Source organism: Platalea leucorodia, assembly GCF_965183815.1.
Source record: "Platalea leucorodia genome assembly, chromosome: 9".
NCBI lineage: Eukaryota > Metazoa > Chordata > Aves > Pelecaniformes > Threskiornithidae > Platalea > Platalea leucorodia.
The window spans coordinates 20,189,733-20,212,703 of NC_138831.1; the positions used below are offsets into that span (position 1 = coordinate 20,189,733).

At 40.7% G+C, this 22,971-nt stretch overlaps 1 protein-coding gene across 1 annotated transcript in view; it reads left to right on the forward strand.

The window, feature by feature from the left end:
- Window positions 1-2,717: 2,717 nt before the first annotated feature.
- The window catches only part of DOCK3 (dedicator of cytokinesis 3), a gene marked incomplete at both ends in the record, with an annotated part of 219,664 nt that continues 199,410 nt past the window's right edge, over window positions 2,718-22,971 (forward strand). The window contains one exon of the mRNA XM_082321208.1: window positions 2,718-2,754. Within this exon, the coding sequence (XP_082177334.1) occupies window positions 2,718-2,754 (37 nt within the window). The remainder of the gene's footprint in view (window positions 2,755-22,971) is intronic.

The window sequence follows — 22,971 nt, forward strand, 5'->3', positions numbered from 1 at the left end:
AAGGTTCTCCCCTTGTCTTCCCAAGTTCACCTTCGTTCCATAGTTACTTTAATGGTAAGAGTCAACTCAAACACAGCTGTATTTTGCAGAAAATTCTGCTGTGTTTTTTCTTAGGCAGCAAAAGTATCTGTTTCGCTACTGGTCAACTTGGCAGCCAGAAGAATCCATGAAGTGCTGAGGCTGTAGAATGAAGAGGCGGAGAGCTAGAAGAATGAACCAATTCCTGTCACTACAGAGGTTTTCTGCTCCGAAAGTACTACTAAGAGATGAAGAGGTATTTATTATTGAAATATACATATATTAAAAAAACAAATTCTCAAACCCAGCAGCAGCCTATCTCCAACAGATGCAACTCAATGACTTTGTCAGGTTTTGTCCCTTCAAAAAGCTATTTCTGCATGCTGTGGGAGTGCTTCAGGAAGGAAAGTAATGAAGCTATTGTAAATATATATATGCCTAAATGTGAATATGAATTAAGGTGTGATTGAATAAGTTGTTTTTCCTAAATCAATAATGTATAAAGATGCTTACTTATTGGCCACTTTCTGTTTGCACTCTACACAGGAAAGCAAAAACCAACAGCCCAAAACCAAACAAAAAAGCAAACAGAAAGCTGTCCCTGCTCAGTGTTGAAACATAAGTTGCACATGTTAAAAAAATAAATAATGAAGGTTTCCACAGCAACCTAAGTTCTGTAGTGCAAATTGATGACTTTCGTTCTGTTTTATTATATAATGATAGAACAGATATTCTATAAAAAGTGTTGGGTACATCTGAAGTTGTATTATTAAAAAGTTTAGTGTAATCCTAAACCTTTACATCAAGTAAGTTATTTACAAAGGCTTCTGAAAATGCTGTAAGAAAAGTGTTGTTTTCTGCCTTTAGCTTTGGGAAGGCTCTGTCTGGAGAAAAATCGCTAGTCTGGCAGAATATTTGCAGTGGTCAAAATTTCAGTTACAGGAAAAGTTTTGAATTGCATGTTTCGGCTTTTAATTTGCTGTGAGGAATTCAAATTTAGGTTTTATGGAAAGAGTAGAAATGAAAGATGAACTCAAAGATGAAATCTACAAACTATTTAAAATTTTGGGTAACAGTTCATTGTGCAACCTGTACAAATTTTGCCAGCCCCTTAGAAGCTGTGGAAATTAATTTTAAAGAACTAAATCACAGTATCAGACAAATTTTGATCTCACTAAGGGATGGTGATTTCACCAGTTAGAATGCTGACAGCATTTCCTGAGACTCTTTCTACTCAAATGCCAACCTTAAATGCTGCCACTGTACACTTAGGTAAAAAAAAAAAATTGGAGAAATAACGGATTTTACTAATAGCTCATTAAGCAGTTTAAGTATGCTTACTTTAATTTCCACCGTTTGAAATAATTTGATATGGTTTCCATAAAAGCAGTAGGTGAGCTACAAATCTTAAAGTCCCGTTCGGACGACACGGTTCCAAGTAGGAATATCATCTCTGCGCGCAGCAGCAGGTACGTACAGGCGGCTATCCACTGGTGAGGCTTACAACAAGGGAACAAACAGTAGGATTTTTTTCCCTCCACCTGAACTGAATTTGGATTTTTCTAATTTTTAAAACATGCTCCTGCCCCAGTCCTATGTTCTGGTGGTTTCCACGTGTGCGGTACGAAGCAGCCGGTGTCCTCTGCTGCAGGCTGGGATTGCTGGGGGGGGGGGGGGCGTCCCTCTACTCACCTCCCACCCGCCCTCCTTGGTACAGATTCACTTTCTCCGTTTGCTTAACAGAATTTTAGCTTTATTTTTCTTTTTTTAAAAAAAGACGCCTGACCGACTGGAGGATAAAGTTCGAGTGCGTGCTCTGAGGGGACTTCAGAGCCTGAGGAATCACACGAGGCCGCCGGGGGCCAGTTTTACCAGCAGCCCCGCAACACGGGGCGGGGGGGTGGGGGGGTTCAGCCTTACCCCGCTGTCTACAAACGCCGCCGGGTTGCCGGGGCAGAGCCGCTCCGCGCTGCACTGCGCCGCGGGGCTGTGGCTGCAGGGCCGACGCGGCAGCCGCACCAACCCGCCGACAGCCGGCGGCTGCTGCCCGCCCCGGGGCGGCGGGGGTCGGGCCCCCCCCGCTGCCGCCGGGCGCCGCAGGCCCCGACACCGGCCGCGCCCCCCGCCCCGGGCCACGCGCCACCGCCCCCGCGCCTCGCGCCCGCGCGCGCCTCGTGCGGCCGCGCGGAGGGGGGGGGGGGGGGGGGGGAGGCTGTGCGAGGCGCGCATGCGCGCTGGCTCCAGCGGGGGGGGGGGGGGGGCGCGGCAGCCCGAGTCCTTCGGCGGCGGCGACGACGGCGGCAGGAGCGGCGGTGGCGGCGAGGAGGAGGCTGGGGGCCGCCGAGCACCGCAGGGCCGCCGCGTCGGCAGGGCGGGAGCCCGCTGAGGCGGCGGGGCCGCGCTAGGAGAGCCGCTGGGCCGGCGGCGAGCGGCCGCCGGGCGCTGAGGGGAGCGGCGGCTGTTGCTGCCCGGGCGGGGGGCGACCTCCCCCCGCCCCCCGGCAGCGGCGAAGGGAGCCTCAGCGCAGCCCCGGCCGGAGCGTGAGGCGGGGGCTGCCGGCGCGGCGGCCGCGGAGCGGCGCCCCCGCTGAAGGGGTTGGGGGGGGAGGAGAAGCCGCCCCCGCTCCATGAGCGGCGCTCGCCCGCCTCGCTCTGCCCAGGGGATCCGCGGCCGTGGCCGGCTGCCGCCGCCGCAGCAGCATGTGGAGTCCGACCGAGGAGGAGAAATACGGCGTGGGTAGGTGCTGCCACATCCCCCCCCGCCCCCGCCCCGCCGCCCCCTCACACCCCCGGCAGCGGCCGGACCCCAGGGGCTGGGGGGTGGGCTGCCCCCCTCCCCCCCCGGCCGCCGCTGCTGCCTCTCCGCGGGGGCGGCGACGGTCGCCTCCGCGGGCTCCCGGCGGCGGCTGCCCCTCAGGTAGAGAGCGGGGGGGAAGGCGCGGAGGGCAGGCGGCCCCCCCCGCTCTCCCCGCGGGGCCGTGGGCAGCTGCTGGCAGGGCAGAGCGGGCATCGGCTGTGCCGCTGCCTCCCTGCGGCTGCTGCTGTCCCCGGCCCGCGCCGGCCGCTGCCGCCCGCCCAGCCCGGCATCCAGCGGACGCGTCCGCCTGTGTTTTGATGGGGGCATTTCCCTGAGTTCTTCCGCGCCGAAGGCAACGGGCGGCAAGAAAAAAGTGGACTTTCGGGGTCCGCGCTCAGGTCCCGATGGCACAAATAATCAGAAAACGAGTCGCTGAGCCCTTAATCTACTTAAGCATGCGATTCCTTTTTCTCTGCGTTTTAATCTGGTTTGTGGCGATCCTGTTTATGTGGAGTTTCGGGAAAGGGAACGGTTACGGCGCGATGTCATTAGGGGGCGTCGGCGATGCACCTGTTCCCGCGCGGGGCCCTGCGGAGCGGGCAGCGGCGCGCGAGGCAGCGCAGCGGCGGCCCCGGCCCCGGCCCCGGCCCCGGCCGCGGGCTGGGCCCCGCCGCGCGGGGCGGCCATGGGCGGCTTTGGCGGGGCTGCGGCGGCCTTTGCTGCTCACGATCCCGAGTCACAGGGTTCGTGGTGCATTGCGTTCGCTGCAAACGACTCGTGTGTCTCTGTGAATGCACAGTATTGTTATTTTTCCTTGTTTATGGTAATAAGGCTTTGCTGTCATCTTGCATCTTGTTTGCTCTAATTCGAGAGGTCATCGTTGGTGCCTTTGGTTTTTTAGTATACAGTCTTTTCTGACAAGAGCAGAAATGTTATGCCTAACAAAAGGAAGACAGGCTTTCTTTACCTTCACTTTTGTTTATTTTATTTTATTTTTTCAAAAACTGTTGACATAATAATCATAAAGGAGGTAGTCTGCCCTGATTACTTACCTAAATGCTTCATTAAATCTATAGTTATCAATTGTTCGTATTGATTTTTAAGTCCCACAGTGTGTAGTGATGATCAGTTTCTGCAAATATTTAAAAAATATAAACGAACTTGCTACAAAGATCTGTTAACCTGTATTGTAAAAGTGGGATTTTGACAGTTGACTTGTGAGCGATTAAAAGTCTTAATGCCACTAATATTTAAGAAAAGAAGAATAAAAAGAAATATTATATTAATAAGAAATTTTGAGCATGTAGTCAACAAACAACAAAATGTAGCAGTACTTTTTGTTAATTTTCCATGTTGTGCAACAAATGTTTTGCTTAGTACACTCCATATATCTTCATAATGAACAGAAAAAGTAAAAGGAATTCACTTTTGTTTTTTTAAAAAAAATCAAATACAGTGTGTTAGATGAGAAGCCATAAGTGTAGGACAATATACACAAGTGGCATAAAATAGCATGAGAAAGTTGTTACTTACAATACTGTTGCTATATTTGTTGATCACTGGGAGTATATGAAGTTAACAAGCTTTGTTACATCTCAGCTGGATGTTCGGAGAATACGGAGTATCCAGACTTGCAGATACCTTAACTGTTGGTAAAGAGCACCTCTGTTGTCCTAGTACTAAACTTAATGGTATTATTGTAACAGATGCTTCAGAAAAAAAAAAAAGTCATTTTTCAAGTCTTGTTGGTTTTCCTCTGTTCAATATACATAGTCATTTTTCTTTGCTGTGTTGCAGGGTTTGATATTCAGAGTTTTGTTTGTTTGTGTTTCGCCCATGTTCTCAAATACATGTGCTACCTTAATGGAAAAGTAGGTGAACTAATTTTTTTTTTTTTACACAGATGTATGGGAGGAAAAGATAGGAAATCTCCATTCAGGTTGTAAACAAGTCTAGAAGAGGCATCCGGAAGAAAGAGTAGTGAATGAAAACAAGTGTTATTTCAATGAATATTCTGTAGCCTTAAGAATATTCGTGTGATGTTGGTTTTTCTTTTTCAGACAACACACATGTAGGTAGGTCTGAGATAATGGCTAAATCTTAAGAATTTTGGTGAATTCTAGGCAAGTTTTTTTTATTCTTGGGTAGCTTTAATTACTTTTCTTGTAATTGAAATTGGCTGATAATCCTCCAGAGAGGGAGAATAGGTGAAAAATGCTGCTTATGTCTGGAGTTTAGTTACAGTAGGTGGGGAGAGGAGTACTAGTTTTCCAGAAGTAGATCTGTCATTGCTTGCTGAAGTGGTCATTTTTGTGCATTTTGGAGAAACTAGTCTATAGAAGGTGTAGACCTCAGGTTTTACTGTTAGGAGGTGCATTAGCCAAAAAAAAAAAAGCGAAAAAAGATGATGATTTTATTTTTTTTCTGATATAAGTTATCCTGATTTCACAAATAAAATAATATCTGCAAAAATAATTTTATTGGCATGAGTTGCTGGTATGTGGTTACGCCTTGGGCTTTAGCAGTTTGTTTTTATTTTGACCACTATCCAAAAAAACCCTGTGTGTTTTCTCCGTGCTCTTGTTAAACCATGAAAAGTTTTTGATGTGCCTTTGGATTAAGGCGATAGGCTTTGTCCCTGTCGATGTAAGCTGGGTGGGAAAAAATTCAGCTATTTCTGCAACCAGAATACCACAGAGCTTTCTGATGAAATAGAAAGGTATGTCTGGGCACCCAAGCCCTGTACATACCTGTTCTGTATCAAGGAAAGTGAAACATCTGTATCAAGGAAAGTGAAACATCTGTATCAAGGAAAGTGAAAGTACCATATACAGTAGTTAATTCTGATGCTGTTCTCTCTGTTGAATGTAAATTGTAATCTGTGTCATCTTCTTATCTAGGTAGTTGGCTCAGAGATGATAATTTACAGAAACTGTTCATCTACGTCCCTTTCTCAACATGTGGATATAGAAGGGCTTTGTATTCTGCATTGGCTTTCAAAGAGTTTAAGACAAAGACATTTCTTACGTGCTTGCTGGAGCCCCTTTACAGATACCCCTTTGCAGCTATACAGACTCTTGACTGCAAGAGAACATGTTAAATTTACTGATGTGAATGTCAGCGGCTTTTTGGTGGTTCTGAAGTTCTTTTTGCCTGTCTAGCTGCAATTAAAAGAAGTTTTCAATGCTTACAGTTGTAGAACGCTACTGTATTGCCCAGTTCTCATACAAGTCATCATATACTTCTGCAACAAAGATATTAAAAGATTGCTCAGGATATTTCTAAATAAATAATTAAATTAAAGACTCCCCTAACAGTGAAGTTCTTCCTTGATTGTATTTCTCGGCTACTATAGCATAGCAACTACCTGTTAGCTGTTGTGAATAATTCCCTTCTGTTCTATTTAGAAATACTTATGTTCAGTGGCTCTAATCCTAAATACACTTTTAAAACTTCAGACTTGCTGTTGAAAGGCAAACAGTTCTTCCACAGATGCTTAAGATGACCAGTTATGAAAACAATTAGTGAGATTTCTAAATTGATTATTGAAGCTAACTAGCTCTCTAGCCCTCTAGTGTTTTAATATTTTTAAAGCAGTCTCTGTCTCTAAGAAAATATTTATTAAAATGATCTGATTAGTTATATTAGTCTTCTAAAGCAAGCATTAAATAATAATGAATTAAATGAAAAAGCTAAGCAGAGAGAACTCTTTAGTAAATAACTGTTAATTAAAATTTGGCAAATGTGTGAGAGCTGATTATGTATTTCATTAGGCTGTCAGTTTCTGCTGCTTTAATTTTGTGTGAGGAGCACATTTAGGTGGTTCTCAAGAAAGATTTTGGGGGGGGGGGGAGGTGTTAATGTGGTTAATCTTATACTTTGTATGGCTGTCCATATTAAATGTGTATGTATTAAATCATGGAGAAGAAGGAAAACCTGCCTGCATAAACAGCACCTGTTCTTACTTTATTCAAAGAATTAGTGTTAAAATCTATTAATTGTTTCATTTTAAATGAATTTTTATCTTTATTTTCACTACTTAATTGGTAACAATGAAAAACAAATCCATAAGCACAAATACAGATAACTAGTATTTCCCTTGCTCCTACTAAGAAAGGATGGAACATCATAATGTCCTAGTTACAGTTCTGTACTGCAGCTTCTGCTTTTTGATCAGTATCTTGACTTTTTGATATTCCCCACCCCCCCACACCCCCCTCCCGGCTTGCACATTTCCTAATTCATATTGTGTTTGGAAAAAGATGACTGCAAAACTTAGAAAAAGTCTGCCTTCCCTCACCAAGTCTCTTGGCATACTACTCTGTTCTTACCTGTTTACATAGAAAGCAGCTGCTAAACAAAGGAGTGCTTTAAGTTGATTGATATTGCGGTTTCTCTGTATCACTGAAGCAGTTTCTTAAGGTTTAAAATTAAAAGTTTCAGAGAGAGAGAAAAAAGTCCATGCTCCGAATGAGGAAAAAGTCCATCTTCAGTAATCTGGGAAGCAATATCAATCATTGCACCTGGGTTCTGTTATGGGATGTATATTATATTTCATCTTCTCTTTCATGCCTTATTGCCAGGAACTGTAATTGTCTGGCAGCAGGAGGGAGGTGACTAAGGATATTCTTCAGTGATCTGTCTTGGAACCAAAGCTGTATGGAAGGATGTACTAAACCTTCTGTGCAATGCTGTTTTGGGAGGTGGTGGGAATACCTGGGGACTTGCTTGTTAGTTGGGAAAACTGGGTGATCTGTGGATTGGAGTAATTCTTAGTTCCATTCAATATTTTGCCCCTGAGGGCCTTTTTTTTACCCTTAGAACTTACAAATGAACAAAGGAATATATCAGTCAGGGGTCATAAAGGAAATGTATGTGTGTTATTTGACTGAATGAGAAATGACTCGCACCTTGAAATGCGTCTGGAAAAGAGCAACTCCCAAGATGCACCCCATTGGAGACTTTCAGTATAGATAGGAAAGTTTAGTGAAGTGTCTTTTAACATAGTGGGCAATTTTAGTTGACACTGAATTCTAGCGTAAATCCGTATTTCTGCTATTGCTGAGATAACTTAGAGATTAAATATACTGTTTTGTGGGAAGAGATTAATATATTTTGTCTTATTCATCCTAGAAAAGACTAGCATTGTGGTCACTCTTGTGAATACCTGGTCTGCAGAGCTAGATGAGAATTCATCTACAAGATATTGCTAGTTTGGGATCATCTAAATACTAGCTGTCCACAAATACATTTACAACAGAAGTTAGCCAAAATGTTCTAAATACGGGAGGAATTAAGTTGAGAAACAGTTTTTCACATTGCTTGCAAAGGCAAGGAATCAGATGTATATGTTTAGCAGTTTATCGGGTGGTTTGTATGGGAATGTGGGTGTGATCTTAGAGTAAAAAGTGATAGTATTGCAATATGGGTTTTAACTTTGATGCTTTGATGGTTTTGAAAGCAGTGTTCTCCATTTATTCGTGTTTATGCCTTATTATTTATTCAGTTAAGACCTTCAGGACTTTAGCTGCTTGCCAGTAGGGTGGGGGCAAAAGTGATTCCTCTCTGACCTTATCCACAGTGCAGAATCGATTTTGTGTTTAGACTGATTTCCTAAGGGTGGAAATCTTTTAAGTGTTCAGACTTTCTGTCCTCACCTAACAATACCTCTCTTCCAGTAATGAGCGACATCTTATGATGAGAGTTGGCAGTCTCAGGCATACATTTCCTCCAGAATTAATGAAAATTGGTGGCTGGGTGGGGAAGAAAGAACTTACTAGTGTTCTTGTGGATAGAATTGCAGATAAGAAGCAACCGACTTGCTGAAAAGAATGGATAATAAGGTTCTATCAGGGCTCTTCCTAATACCACTTTTTTGTTTGCTTGCTGAAGAATGTGAAGGGGAAGCTGTTACCATGAGCATGGGAGTGAACTTGAGGGTGTGTTGTAAACAAGAGCGCTTGGGAACAGGACTGGGGATAGTGAAACATTAAAAGTCCAATGGTACTGCATTCGGTGTGTCATGGGACCGTTGGTGAAACGGAGGGAATGGGAATGTGAATATCCATTGGTAGGAAACAAGGTTTTCCATCTTTATTCAAGGAACAAGTTATTTTGCTTTCTTTTTTAATGCAGCAGGTATCAATTACCATTAAAAACAGGGTATATGACAACATGCTCCTACTTTCTTGGAAAATGTAGGTAATTTTTTTGTGTTTCTTATTTGTATGCTTTGGGTTTAAATTCACTGTCAAGCCTGTAGGACAGGAAGGGAGATTCTTCAGAGTGAAATTAGTAAGAAAATTTTAAAGTCGTTTCTCTTTTGAACAATTTAAGGCTTAGGAAGTTGGTGTGTGAGTACGGGGTGATGGTGCGGGTCATGGTTTGCAGCTATATGTAGGAGGAAGAGAAGAAAGCTGGTATTTTTATTAATCCTTCTGAAGGTAGCTTTCTTAGTTTACAGTCAATAGCATAGCTCAGCTGGACTTGAGTCTCACTATCTTGCAAAGCCTTTCTTTTCAGCAATTCTGTACTTAAAAAGTCAGAGTCCAACATAAACATCAGGGAAACATGTAACAACTATTACCAGAACTTGTCATCTAGAAAATTCTCTGCCACATATTTGGTGGCATTTAAAAGCCTACAAAAAGGGAATAATTGGGAATGAGGAAGAGTTCTTTGTCTTCATTTGCACAATGACATGTAGATACACAAGCTTTTCTGATTAATATGTTAAACAATTATTTGGAACATAGTTCTTACATGGAAGAGCTGTAAGTCCCTGATGACCTCCAACAACTAGTGTTATTGGCAGCCGTATACATTTCATAGATTAGTTCTTTTGAGAAATGGGAGCTCTTTTTCAGACGTGGATGTGAAAACACTGAGTGAATTAAGTTTATTGTGTTCTTTTCTTGGCTGTGATATTCACTGAGGAAGAGGCTAAAGGAAGCATACGGTAGGATCTTGGTTCAAAACCAGTTGCAATTGACAGCAGTCTTTCCGCTGATTGTTTTTAAGTCATGAATCAGCCTTAATATCACTGTATTTTAGTATTTTCTTTGTTCTGTTTCAAAATCTATATGCTCACTGAACCTCAAGGCAAAGAGATGGAATATCTCACTCAAGTCACTGATGTTAAAATCGAACCTCCATTCAGGTTTTTGCATGTCAAAATGAACTCTGTGATCTCTTCTGAGATCCTGAAAGCAACTCTTAAGATTTTTTAGCTGTAATTCCTTCCTCTTAGGTATATTTTAGAGTTTGTTTAAACAAGTCTTTAGTCAAAACTTACCAAAGGTATTAGGAAGACTGGTAACTGTGGGTTTGAGCAGACTAAGTGCTCTCCAGTATAGTCGTGAGGTGATTACTTAGTACAAGGATAAGACTTCCCTCTTGTCCCACTTCAGCATTTGACTTCATTTTCTTTTCCTGAGTCTTTCTTCATATTAAGCCTTGAGGAAAGCTTATGAGAAGTGGTGCCAGCTCACTCTTGGTGATTAAAAGCAGGTCATTCTGCTTTCAGAAGTAAGATGATACCAGTTACCCTCTGAAACAGAAATAAAAGTTTGTCTAGATGCTACAATGTAAGGAAGCTTATGCACTAAATACTTTTAGTGTTGGCAGCAGGTAGTTGATGGAGTGGTGAACAATTTTATTTTCTTTATTTTGAATATAAGTCTATGAGCTACCCAGCATGCTAGAGTGTAGTTCAGTGTGCTTTGGCAGGTGGCTTACTGTTCAGGAAATCTCTTGTTTCTGTATATTTGAACAGCAGGGGACTCTCTCTTCCCTCTAAATATTTTTATGAATGAGATGTTTATGCCAACTGTTAATTTAGTATAGCTACCCTTTCAGTCTTCTGATCTTGATAAATGAAGCCTTGCATACATGTTGGAGAAAACCAGAAGAACCATTGAACAGAAGCCAATTGAAAGCAATATATAACTTTTTACAGGCCTGTTTGGGTATGGGGTTTCATACAGTCCTTTGTCTTGCTGGGGTGTGTGGTCTACCCAAACAAGCGTAAAGGTAGCAGAAAACCTTTCATAGGAGAATATCACAGACAGTGTTAAATAGTCCTTGTAGGAAGCGATGTGTATGTTTCCAGTAACTGGGTCTGGATCTGGGAGGGCAGGAGAAGATGTTTCTATTTCACCCATCTCTTCCTTTTAAGAGAAAAATGCCTATGGAAATGCCTGCGTAAAGTTGCCCGCTTCGCCTAGGCACGTTCTCGTTTATGTATATATGGCTATACTATATACATGGACAGAGAGTGTAGGCACAAGTGAGAAAGTGTCAGCCAGCGTGGAATAAATAATCTGAAAATATATGAATTACTATAAAAGAAGGTTATTAAAAACTGTGGTTTGAACTTCCATGTTTCTTTGTGTTTTTTCTGTCTCTCTAAATGCTCATGAGCTGAATGACTGGCAACTCAATTTTTGATAAACCAAAGAGGCAACAGTCTAGTTTCACTGCATTTAGTGAAGCGGGATCAACGTTTTTGTGAGATAATTTTGCCCTGACATCTGCTATTACATACTGTACAAAATGGAGCTGCATGCAACCTGTGCACCTGGTCTTGCGTGAAGAGGGTGACTAGGTGAGCCACCTACTTGTTTGTGGTTCTGTTTAAAGGTTGTATTGACTGGCCGTTCCTCTGGCAATGACTCAGTATGGGAAGAGCTGGCCCGGGGCACAGAAAGACCAGCTCTGTGAGCTGATGTGCTTGGGCCTGCTGTCTGCTGACCACGCAGCTGAGCATCCGCTTGGAACAGCTTGTGCTGCTGCTGTCAGTAGTACTCCCTCATTGCTCTGTCATGCGCACAGGAATTTGCAGCTATCCATTCTGCTCGCTTGCTGTTCAGTTTCAGCCTTTCTGAGTATGTTGATCTGATTGAAATTATGAACAAAGTTGCTCTGCTGTGTTGTTTGTTTTGTTTTGTTTTTTTCTGATAAGTGTTTGGTTATCTCTGTGGTCCAAGGGTTTTATCCCAAGGAAGGTTGCTTTTGAAGCATTGGTCTTGCAGAAACAACTTCTCATTTGTCTCTTGGGAAGTGGAGGTAGAAAATAGGCTTCTCTCTCTAATTCTCTTCATCACAGCAAGGCCCTAAACTGCAACTTCTGATCTTGTTTTTTTCAATTCTGGAGTGACTACACTTCAGGTTGATGGCACAAGACAGTATTCTTCTTTTAATAATGAAAAAAAAGTTAATTATTTCAACCTGGGTGGAGGATGCAATAAGAGAAAAACAGGATTTTCCTGGTGTTTCAGATGATGTTGATAGCATTAAATAATGCATGTTTGCTTAAGTCAAGATTAGAAGAGGTAAAAATTCTTTAGATCCCATAAAAAAAAAAAAAATCTTCAATTATGCCAGGCAAATATTTCATTTTTTGGTATTTTAGTAGCAAATACTTTGCCAAAAAGTCAAAGTTCTTGTGCATGGGTTCAAAGGTTTCTTAGCAGTCTTGTAAGCTGTCTTCAGGTGTCCCCCAAAAGTTCTTGTGTGGCAGACAGTATAGGCTGAAATACAGAGTTTTCAGCTAAGATGCAGGAGCTGGTATACTGATAAATACACTTTTATAAATCTGCCCTAGTCTTCCCTTCCTCCTCCTCACAGGAAATGCGCAAACTGACCATAAATGCCAAGGTAACTTTAGCATGTTATGAACTTATTTAGCAGTTAGGCTGGAGGACTAGAAGTCTTCTCAGGTAGTCAGTGTCAAATGGGATAGGATGTAAAACACTGTGGGATAGTACGTATGTTTTTGCATGTGCGAACATGAATCAGTGGTGCTCTCTTGTAGCTAGCCACATACTAGGCTGCGTTCCTATATAACCAGGATTTTGATGGAAGTGATCATTTCTTCCTCTGGGGAATTGCTCTTGGGGCTGCATCTGGAGCGCTGTATCTCACAGTACGAGGGGTGAGGTTAGGAGATAGTTAGGTGGCTGGAGCACATGGTAAGAGAGGAGGGTCTGTGAGGTCTAGGGTGGTACAACCTCTAGAAGAGGAGGATAAGAAGGGATCTAGTGTGTGGTTAACTACTTTTTAGGGAGTTATGGAGAAGACAGAGCCAGACACTTTTCAGAGTTGCGCAGTGAAAGGAGAAGGAGCAGTGGTGGCAAATTACAGTAAGGGACATTGATTTCCACAATGCATATGGTGAAGCACTGGAGCAGGTTGCCTGGAGTGATGGTGCAATCTCCGTCCTCCAGGATATTCAGAACTTGACTGGTTTCTTATTTCGTTTCCTAGTGTTTAACTGTAAAGCGTAGCCATTTCTGGCTCACATTTGCAGTCTGTGGAATGCAGCAGTGCAGAACAGCTCCATGCTTCTCTGTGCAGAGTGTGGTATAGTCAGTGTTTTTCTCCTCTTTGCAAGTTAGGTATTGGGAAAAGGGTTTCAGAACCTGAAACAGCCTCCTTCTCTGCTTAAAAGGGAGAAGAAGAAACTGGTGCATTTACTTCCCGCATAGAGGGAATGATGTATGGGTGAGGGACTTGTGTAATGCCAGAGTGGAAGTCGAATGAACTGATAGCTGAGGGAATAGATTTAGAGGAAGGGGATGAGTAACTAGGATAGATGTCTGCAAAGCTAGAAGCTCAAAATCAGTTCCTCCATGTAGCTAAGGTAGCGGACAATGCTGTGGGCTTCTGATCTGTTTCTTTAATTCTACCTTATGTCATCAGGATGTGCAAAACTATTTTAAACAGCTCATGATTTTTGAGCCTAATCTCTATTTTTATCTTGGAGGGTAGGGGAAGGATGCTAGCAATAATTCACTTTGCTAGTGAATGATCACCTTTCTTCTCAGGCATCTGTTTCTTTTTTTACATGAATATTTTCATAGTGATGGTATGACTCAGTAGAAAGAGGCGGTGTTGCTAGGCAGCAGTTTGAGCACTTTGCAGATGCCATGTGATGGCAGTAAGCTGCCTTGTAATAATCCATTGGTGGCAGTATTCCTGGCTGAGGTTCTGTATTGCACGAAGAAAAAAGCATCTCTGACAGGAGCAGATGCTGCCTAGCAACTGCCAGTGCTCCTGGACCAGCCTGAAATACCTTCACTTAATTGTAGTGTAATTTTGTTAATATACAAAACCTTAAGTGTAACAGATTGCTTTCAATTCTGAAGTATATTTTTCTTCCTCAAGATTTTGCATAAAAGTTCATAAAGACCATTAATAAGGTCAAAAAATTCTTTAGCCCTCTTCTACATCATGTCTTTTGTTTAATCCCTACTCTTCAATTGTAATGTTTGGATGGCTTTTAATCAGCTTTTGATAATCTTTTTGTGTGTGTGTGTGTATTACATTAGTGCCTGGCAATTCCAATCGGATTGAAGCCCTATTCTGTGTCATGTGTACCAGTATATTCTGCAGGAAAAGCCCCTTGCTGCAAAAACCTTGTGTTGTTTTATTTGGGTAGTTGTATTTTTAGGTTGTAATTGGATATGTCCTCTCCTTTGTACCCAAATGCTTTTTATTGTCCATCTTGCTTAAACAGCAGAATGTTTTGGAAGTACTAGACCTGGTTTTTGTTCCCTGTTTTCTTTGTAAACATACTTGCTGAATGTGGCCTGAACTTGCAAATAAATTTGCATGTCTCAAATTAATTTCTGGCAAATAATTGAAACTCTTACCCACAATTAATCATTTAAATACTTGAAAGGTATACTGTGAAGGTGAAAACATTCTTCTAGGTATTTGTAGAATAAAATGAACATGTTTTAGTTTTAATTTCCTTGTGGTTCTGTTCCCTTGTCAAATATCATCAGAGTCTAACTGTGCAATCTATGAAGCTGCCAGGTTTAATCAAGTAGTTCCACAAAAATTTAATCATATTGGCCTTTAATTTTGTTATGAAACTGTGAAGGTTTTTTTTCCCTTCATACACTACTTTTTGGTCTCTTAAATTATTAAATCCACAATTTTCCGTTTGCAAGAGCTACTCCTTTTTACTGGAAAAAGGTTTGTAGTTCTGAGAGAGGCTCAGACTGGAAGGTACATGGTGGTTTGGAAAGTATTAATTCTTTGCTGCCTGTAGGCGTGATTGTGCAACACAGTTGCCTCACAAAAAGATAAAGCTAAATCTTGACTCTGAGCCATCTTTTCCTTTGTGTGGTAGCCTGTATCAATGTTGGTTTTTTTCTTGTGCAGTCACATTGCTGTGGCTTAGAGACTTTTCCCTGTCTGCCATATGTAAATACAAAGAATTAAAGTCTGTCACCCGTCTTGGAAAATAAATTTTTAAGAAAAGGTAGTTTGGAAAAGTCTAAAACCATAAATACTGTGGAGCAGAAGAATAGAAATTGATTGTTCACTCCTTTTAATACAATTCCCAGAGGGCATTGATGATGCAGGATTTGAACAACTGAAAAACGCTTTCTATATGATGCGTAAGTGAAGCGTGGAGTTCTGGGGTGATGTGGATGTTAAAAGTTAATGTGGTTCAAAAACATTTGGGTGGCTCTGTAGAAGAAAAAGTATAGAGGGTGCTATTAAGTACATATATAAAATTAATACTAATAAAAACTTCTACTTTAGGAAGTTCCAGTCCACAGATGGCTCAAGTTGGGGAAAGCTACGTCCTTGCCCTGTTCTAATACCCTTCCTTCACCTCCTTGTTTTTAGCCTCTGTTAGGGAAAAGGTATTGGATTTAGAGCCATTTTTGGTCTCACCTACTACAGTGACTCTTAAGTTACGTTACATGGAGCCTTTGTTGTCATCTAGGTACTACAGGCAGGAAAATTAAGTTATTCAGCTGTTAAAACTAGCTTATACTGTTTGATACTAGACACTTTTACCAGATGGATTCATATGAAAAAGCATTTTAAGGAAAGATACATCCTCATCATAAACACTAATTTATCAGTCTGGAGTAATTACATTATTTTCTTAAAGATCAGTCAGTCTTGGGCTTAGAGATTGACTTATTCCATGTTAACTAGTAATAGTGATAACTAGTAGCAGTTGAATATGAAATTAAAACTCTACAATTTTGCAGTCGTGTATGTAAGATTATTTAAGAAATCACAGTAATTCATTATGTGTGGTGATAATTGGGGTAAGAAGGGATCTTTACTGCGGGGGGGGGGGGGGGAATATCACTTAGAATATCACTTTGTTTAGGAACCTTCCCCAAGTTTGGAAATAAACTATAAGTTATAAAAATTAGTCTGGAATTCAAAAAACAGCTTTTAGCAGTATACTTCTATTCATGTAATTACTGATTTTCAGAGTGACCCACTCTGATAGTTCTAAAACAAAGATATCAAAAACACTTCAGGCAAACAAAGTTTACTGTCACATTGGCAAGTTAAGCAAACAAACAAAACCCCTTTACAGATGATGGCATGTGACATGTTTGTTGTAAAATTAATTGTATTCTACGTTATAAGGACTGAAATTTAAGAGTTTGTTATGTATGTTTGCCCACATGTAACACGACATAACAAAGTAAACATGAACACCAAATTTTTAGCTGGTGTGATAGAGGTGTGAGTTTAAAATATGGTTATGTGTTAAAGCGTAAACCAGAAAACTGATTCTGTTCTGAGAAGCTGACACATAACTGATATGGTTATGCGTTAAAGCACCATCAGAAAACTTCAGAACTTTGGCATTTATAGCACAGAACAGAATTCAGTGTCTGCTCGGTGTGATTATAAATTGGTAGGGTATGGAGCTAAGTAATTTGGGTATAAAGCAAGACAACTGCAGCTGTGTTTCTGTGCATTATCCTTGCCATCCCTTCTGAAATTAGTTTGGTTGAAGATATGCTTAGAGCATGATTAATGCGTAACTTGAATAACTGCAAGTTGACTGTAGTACAAAGGATTTATAAAAATTAAATGGCATACTTTAACCTGAAACACTTGTCTATGTTCTGCTGATGTCATCTAAAAATATTGCAAGTTATCAGAATTTTAGTAAGACAGATAATAATAGTAAGTTGAGAACTGGAAAAAACTGTGACAAAGGCAAAGAAGATTTGTCTTTTGAAACCATAAGTAAACAGAGATATGTTGAAAGTTTGCAAAATTATGATTGTTACAGTGGAAGGAGTTTAAGAATTTTTTTGTTTATTTCGTCATATTATGCAACTAAAAAAGACGCAGTGAAACTAAAAAAAAAAAAAAAAGTATGTTCACAGCTGATAATATGAAATGGTGTGGGTTTTTTCCCCCAAAGTTAACCCATAGAGTTCATTAAATCTTGGCTTCACCAACATCTCAGGATAAAGAAAAACAAAAATGGGTTTTAGCATATTGGATATGTTCTAGCAGCAATGATTTCTATTGTGGAAGTGAAAACATGAGAAATAAATAATAATTTTTCAAAGCCCAACTTTTATGATTAGAGAAACATAATTTAGATTTGGAGAAGAAAAAGGGGACAATGTAAACATGGAAACCGCTTGAACTGATTTTGTTTCTCAGCCTTCATTAAATCAGTATTTCCAATTTTCATTGGTATATCTTGGAAGGTGGGGAGGGAAAGGGCTCTGTTCCTTTTTGAAAATAAACAAATTAATTATGGGCTGTACTGATATTTTTGTAGGCTTTACTACAATGTGTAGAAATAGGTTGAAAAAATTAGAAAGTATATGAGAAGGCATATACCTATGCCAGTTAATTGTGCTGCAAGGTATTTTTATGTATATGTTAAGACAAAATGGTGTTTCAGGGGAACTAGCAGCTAGATGCTGCATGACCTTTATGTGCATGTATTGTGCTGGACAGTACTCTGGCATTTTCCTGTTATTGTTTTGGGTTTTCCCACTGTTAATGTAAAAAAAAAAAAGTGACACATTTCTATTAGTATGTTTATCATGTAATTGACATAATCAGTTTGAGAAGAAAAATGATCTGTGGAGGCATTGTGACCCAGGTGAGACTGGGTGGGGAAGTTGGGACATAGGAAATTGAATTAGAAGGAGTTACAAAAGGAAGATACATTTAAAATTATACCACAGCAAAAATGAAAACAGCTCTGTTATTTAGGTGCGCAGCAGAAAGTAATAATGACACACATGAAACCTAATTTAGCATTTCTCTAACTGTGAATTGTATCCTCTCTTTTTGTCATAATAGTGTTCAGATGAGGTCACTGCCATTGACAGTGACCAATAGCAGGTGTTTACGGTATAGTAGCACAGCAAGATAAGCATATGTGATGCTTTCCCAAGACTTAAGTGCTTTCTGGGTCAGGGACTTGCTGAGCCTAAGGTGGTACACATCCATTAATTTGCCCTATTTGCGTTTGAACTTGAGTGATTTTTTTTTTTTTTTTTTTTTTCCTTTGTCACCCACAGCATCTTGTGTGGAGTTTCACAGTTTATGCACTGTGTGGAAAAGTACTTTAATAAAGTCCTGAACTCTTCTGTGCTGTTTCATTTGACACTGCTCTGCTTTTTGTACTGGAAGGGATGATTAGCAATTGTTCCCTGCTCACCTTCTCCATGCAACTTACCAATAATACTCTTTCCACTGCTTTCAGCTGTCAGTCTTACTGGTAGAAGAGTCCTGTCTTGGTTCATAATTAATCATGTAAAAGCCCTTATGCAGTCCTTGGTATTTTGTGTCTCACTTCTTTCTACCTTTCCTTATGCTTTTCCGTCCTTTTTTGACAAAGGATATGTTTTTGACAAAAGGGAAGGGGAAAACTGGCACATGGGGGTTCATATAGGAATTTTATACAGTACTGTAGGTAATGGTGTCTTCCTTTTTTTCCCAAAGATAGTATTCTGCTGTGATGTGGTGGTGGTGAGGGGGGCGGTGGCTGAGGATTGAGTTTATGACAAAAACTCTGAATGACATTCCAGGGTTTTACTCAGCGTGGCAATAGCAAGGGGAGAGATGATTGTTTTGTATGTCAGATTAGGATTGTTCATCCCTCATGAAACACCATGTAGATGAACTAAATGGTGTACATCTGCCAGTTCTTGCGGTACTTAGGTCCATCTGCCGCTGTTTATCACCCTGAATAGCTTGAGTGGCTTCACAAACTTTGTCACTTCTCTAAATGATCAGCTTTTCTGGATCATTTGGAAATACTTTAAACGGAAAGGCTCCAACAGAGATCCCTTTTGAGCTTGCTGGTCAATCTGTCCTCACTAAGAAAACTGGCTACTTCTATTTCATATCTCTTCGCTAGTTATTTATCTGTGCAAATGCCTTCTCAGTTTATCACAGCCAAGCTCAGTTTCTGCAAGAGCTTTTGACAGGGGCTGTTGCAGAATAGGTTTTGTAAAACCTACTGGACTGTATCAACTGGATCTTCTTTGTCCATATAGCAAGCAGCTCCTTTAGATAACTAACACTTGAAGAATCAGTAAGCTATGCAAAGATGCATTGACCCTTTCTTAAGATGTCATGTTATCTGTCTATGCTTATTCTTTTGAAGCAGTTTCTCTTACTGCTGGTGACTTACAATGCAGCTGCTTATACTGTGTCAGGCCATGTCCAGAGGCAAGGAAAACACTTCTGAACCTGTCCTCTCCTGGATCTTTGACTTTTCAAACTGTTACTCTAATGCCATCTGTTCTTACATGTTATACCCCCAATTCTTTCATATGGTCTGCTACAGCTTGAGAGTAACTGTCTATGTGAACTGGTTTGTGCCTTTCTCATTAATGAATTGTAATCTTTTGCTGCGGCCCACTTTGGTGCAGTTCAAGTGCCACAGTTAAGGAACCTCTGACTTGGAGATAATTCCTGAAAGTGGCACGTGGTGCTTTTTCAAAGCATTCCTCTGGCAAAATGTTGGGTTTAACTGCTGGCTGAAATTATGTTGGGGGGGGGGGCGAACTATGGCCTCCATATAAACCTGAATGATGGCAAAGGGGTTTAATATCTGAAAATAGATGTTAAATATTTCAGCAGTCTGTCCTGGAATCCAAGAGGGATCGTTTAGATGTGTTAACTGGTGGGTAAAAGCTTTGCTGTATGCCTATTTTGATGATGCATTACTTCTGTATTCTGGTGACCGAGGGAATGACTCTTGTAAGAAACGATGGAGACTTGTTGATTGATGGACAGTTTGTAGATTATCATATGCTATGAAAAATTTCTCTGTGGGGAGGACAGAAGTCAGTTATTGGAGTCCTCTCTGTAAATTATTTTCTTCAGAGTGGTTAAATTTTTCCATATTTCCCATATACCTTTGTGATCATATTTTTCAAATAATTTTTCAAATAATACTGCTAAGAAGAATTGTGTACCTAAAAGTGACTTCATAAATAAATTATGTTGCATAATGCATTTTTAGCTTAACATCCATAACTTTGGAAGTAACCTTTGGAATCATATATCAGACTATAAAATAGCCTCAAATTTCTGGGATTTGGTCATAATCAGTAGCTATTTTTACCATTCTTTCTTTATTTCAGAGATGTTAAATTGTGTTCTTGTTAAACCGTTTTAATAAGATATGGTTTGGTATACTGGGACAGTTTATTTGGGTTCTTTAATTTTTCCGGACTTTGATTTAGTGTCCTTCGGCTGGGGCTGCACGGCTAGAAGGCGCGTCCCCTGGGTGGTGGATAGGGGATCCCTCTCTGGAGGGTGCACCGGATAAAATTGAAGAAGGTGCCGCGAACCAACGCAGCCTAAGGGAAGGCCACCCTGACAGAAGAACCACTGGCCCTCCAAGTCATGGGGGTTGGGCAGGAGGCCAACTACCTCCTCCCGGGGGCAGGGGGGGGAAGTTGCAGAAACGACGAGCATCGGAAATGGCGGGGATGGAGAAAATCGGTAACGAAGTGAGGAGGAGGAGATGGAGCTGGATCGGTCGTGTCCTGAGGGGGAAACCGACGGAAGGCTGCGCTGTGGCCCTTGACTCCAGAGCACGCAGCCGCGGACCGATCGAAGTGGAAGAACGATGTTCGTGCCTTGTGTGCCTCCTGGCACTGAGAGAATTCAGATTCAGATTGATTTAGTGTGGCTGGGAAGTCAACTACTCTTGAGACTTGGCTTCTGTTATTTTGAAAATATCCATATTGCTATTCACATACCCTATTGATTATTAAAATCGTAAAACAGAAGAGACTTAAGTAATTTATTGATGACTACAGATTTATCGAGAAGGAATTAGATTTCATACTGCTGTATTAAGAGGTGGATGCTATTTTTGTATGGGAACTTGTTTTCTAATGGAGAGTGATCATCCAGATTGTATCTACAGCTGATGGGATTGGTTCATTTCTGTTCTGTGATTTTTGTTTATTTACTCTTGTTTGACTGAAGTAGACCTAAGAAAAGAGCTTTGGCTATCTTATTAATAGAATACTCAGAATTCTAAAGAGCTGATTAGATATTTATGCAGTAGAGTCCTTATATCAGATTTTCTTTGTGTGACCAGCAGAATCCTTTTATAAATGGACAGTTTGCATCTATAAACTAGCAGGTCTATTAGAACTACTTCCTGTAAGCCTAAATATATTAAAGTCATTATTCCTGGCCATATTTTTAAAATTTATTATATCAGCAGTTGAAAAAAACGGTGCTCTATTTTCCTGATACCTTTCCTTTAGCTTTCATTCCAAGCTCACTTTTTATTGTTACATAATAGGGAAGTATCTGATGACCAAAGAACTAGTAGTTGCATCAAATCCAGTTTCTTTCCTGGTTGCATCCTTTATTCAGTAGTTTTCATATAGTAAATAATTGTCATAGGAAACCAGCTGTTTGCTAATTCAAAACTTATAGTGCAGTGTTAACATGCAGTAATGTTTTTCAGTCTGACTATCGCTTGTTCGACTCAGCTGAGTAAGACCAGTCAGTCGTTAATCTCTCTACAATTCAATCTACTCTTTTGTTTACAACCACTAATACTCATGTGTGCTGTGACACATGAGACTGGTGTCTTTGTGTCATGATAATCTTGGCGCGTTCAGAGAAGTTGAAAATGGCCTGGAAATTTGATTTAATATTATCATGGTTTTTTTGTTTGTTTGTTTGTTTGTTTTTAAATAATGGTGTATCTAGAAGTACTCTCATAAATGAATGTATCTTGTTACTGTATTACCATTTCCCCATTTTTCTGGTGTTTTCAATAGTAGCTTTTCACCCAGGATTTTTGAAATCCTGTGTTTTTGAGACATGCTTGAATTTTTTAGTATTTTTGTTGGTCTGAATGGAAAAGTCATGTTATTTTAATATAGGACTGTATTTTGCAAAACAACTTAAAAATAAAAGATGTTTGTACCTTTTTGTTTTGGTAAAATTGCCTAGTAGAAAAAAAACAGTTTTCTGTATTTAAAGGATACTGCTACCTAAAATACTGGAGGGGCAAGGAGAAGCCATTAGAGGTTTGATTGTGGCCTGCCAGTTAAGCGTTTGGCAATTGTCAGTGTTCCTGCACTTCGGGAGGAGCATTAAGTAGTTTTTCTTTGGTTGAAATCCATATTTATGATGGCTTCATGGGTGAAGAATGAATCCAGAATGCTGACAAGCTTAGTGTTTTTCTTGGATTATGTTGTCTGGAGCCAATTGTTATGTTTCTCTATCTCTGATGTAAACAAGAATTTAAAACCTTGTTTAACCAGTGGTGACTTCTGCTGGGCTGTACAAACTGAGAGAACAGTTTAGGTTTGTTGGTGGAAACCCTAGTTTTTCCCTCTTTAGTTAAACACTGCATTGAGCCTCACTGTAGAAAAGCAAACATTTGATGCTGTTCGGTTCTCTTCAGATTTTGATTCAAATTCTTTCTTGTATTACTCTCATCTGTGGGGGTGTTTGCCTGGTGTATGTAGTTTGTTCTTTCTTGCCCTTTCCCTTCATGAAACCTGTATATATGGTTGAGACTGTGTTTTATTTTGGTGGAAGCTTTTTCTATGCTTTTCTCATTATTTCTTGTTTCGAGAAACATACCTTGTGGTAGATGGTGCAGATGATAGTTTCCATGGTGTTCTTCCCCTGGACTTCAGACTTTCTGGTTAACTGCTTTAAGTTCTGCACGGAGAGTCTTTAGTCATAAGGGATTCGGTGGCTTTGACATAAAAAGATATTCAGGGAGGAGATGAAATGCAGCTCCATCACATGGGAACATCTTAACCATAGCTTGAGAGTTTGCATTTGAAGGGGACTGTTCTCTTAAATAGGAAAAAAGGACGATGCCCACTGGAGGTCACTATTTCAACT